The sequence below is a fragment of the Colletotrichum tamarilloi genome (genome assembly GCF_030869305.1).
Source record: "Colletotrichum tamarilloi strain Tom-12 chromosome Unknown Scaffold_531.1, whole genome shotgun sequence".
Classification (NCBI taxonomy): domain Eukaryota; kingdom Fungi; phylum Ascomycota; class Sordariomycetes; order Glomerellales; family Glomerellaceae; genus Colletotrichum; species Colletotrichum tamarilloi.
In genome coordinates this window covers 1-1254 of record NW_026849914.1, presented here as the reverse complement: position 1 = coordinate 1254, position 1254 = coordinate 1, and the positions used below count along the sequence as shown (strand labels likewise).

The 1254-nt window shown below is 55.7% G+C and overlaps 1 protein-coding gene across 1 annotated transcript; it reads left to right on the top strand.

The window, feature by feature from the left end:
- Positions 1–674: 674 nt before the first annotated feature.
- CTAM01_17348 (uncharacterized protein) lies at positions 675–1127 on the top strand (the record flags this gene model as incomplete). The annotated part of the gene is made up of 4 exons (XM_060533333.1): positions 675–748; positions 801–863; positions 927–986; positions 1070–1127. 4 exons carry the CDS (start codon positions 675–677, stop codon positions 1125–1127), a joined length of 255 nt encoding a protein of 84 aa, XP_060372089.1.
- Between the last annotated feature and the right edge of the window lie 127 nt (positions 1128–1254).

The window sequence follows — 1254 nt, the reverse complement described above, 5'->3', positions numbered from 1 at the left end:
GCTCGTGGACCCTTGCTCGTGGACCCTTGCTCGTGGACGCTTCTGGCTCAGAGGCGGAATGCGGTGCGGTCCCTGCAGGTTGTGGATCAAGCTCCACCTCGCCGTTGGCAAGAAACGTCGCCCCATCGGTCTAGACTCTGCGGCACTCCAGACACGATGAGCGGGAGATCTAGACGCGGCGGTACGTACCTGCGGGACAAGCACTCACCAACTGGACGCTGGCGCGAATTGGTGAAGCGGGAAACGCCAACTTCACTTCTGGATCAGAGCGCATTCCGTTCCTTGAGCCTAAACCAGCTTCCATTCTAAGACCCGCTGGAGTTGCGACCGCAGCAGCACATACAATGATTAGCTGGGCTGCAGCGACTACTTAGGATATCCTCAATCAGCGAGTACGATTGTTTTGCAAGATGAGTTCCGCACCATAGTCGCGCTGCTTTTCGCCTTTGGCCTGTCCGCCCCCCTCCCTTGCCCTCATACCGTGCCGGCCGTCGATAATGTATACACAACAATCGAATGGGCGTCCACTCAGAGGATCCCATCCAGTACAGCAGCGCCGGTTGTTTTACCTCACCCGTGACCCGCGTGCGGGCCAGAGGAGTGGCAATGGCGGCCATGGTGGCCATCAGCAGGCTGCTGGCGGGGAAGTGAGAATGCAAAGACAGTCTCCGACGATGGCCGTGGTGCAGGGTAGAGACGGCCTCCAAGGCGGCTCAGGCAGGCCTCAATTAACCCAGGGTCTCTCAATGTAAGAGGATGTGAGAATTCCTAAATGCTCCACACTGACCATCCGTTCGTAGAACAAGACCCCGGGAGAACCCCCAGAACACCTCACCCATGCATGAACAGAACCTTGAGTTGGAGTATGTCCGTCACCAAGAGCTCTCTGGTGTGAGACTACCCGGAATCACCTAACCCCTGCATAGGACCTACTTATCGGAAAACTTCAGTACCCTGCAGCAGATTCTCTCCGACACCACGGATCGGTATGTTCAATCGCCAGGATACGGCCACTGGGAATGTATGCTAACATGTCGCGCAATTCGAGACTCGATCGTTTGTCTGCCAGAGATGAGGCTTTCCACAAATCAGCCGAGTCAACCTTGACTAACCTCACGGAGCGGTGAGTTCATTCGAGAACGGATACTATTGGCGGTGCATGCTAATGTCTGGCATGTGTAAAGCGTTGAGAAGTTGATCGTCAAGGTGGAGAGCTTCTACAAGCTAATTGAGTCGGCACAGGCGTTTCCTGCG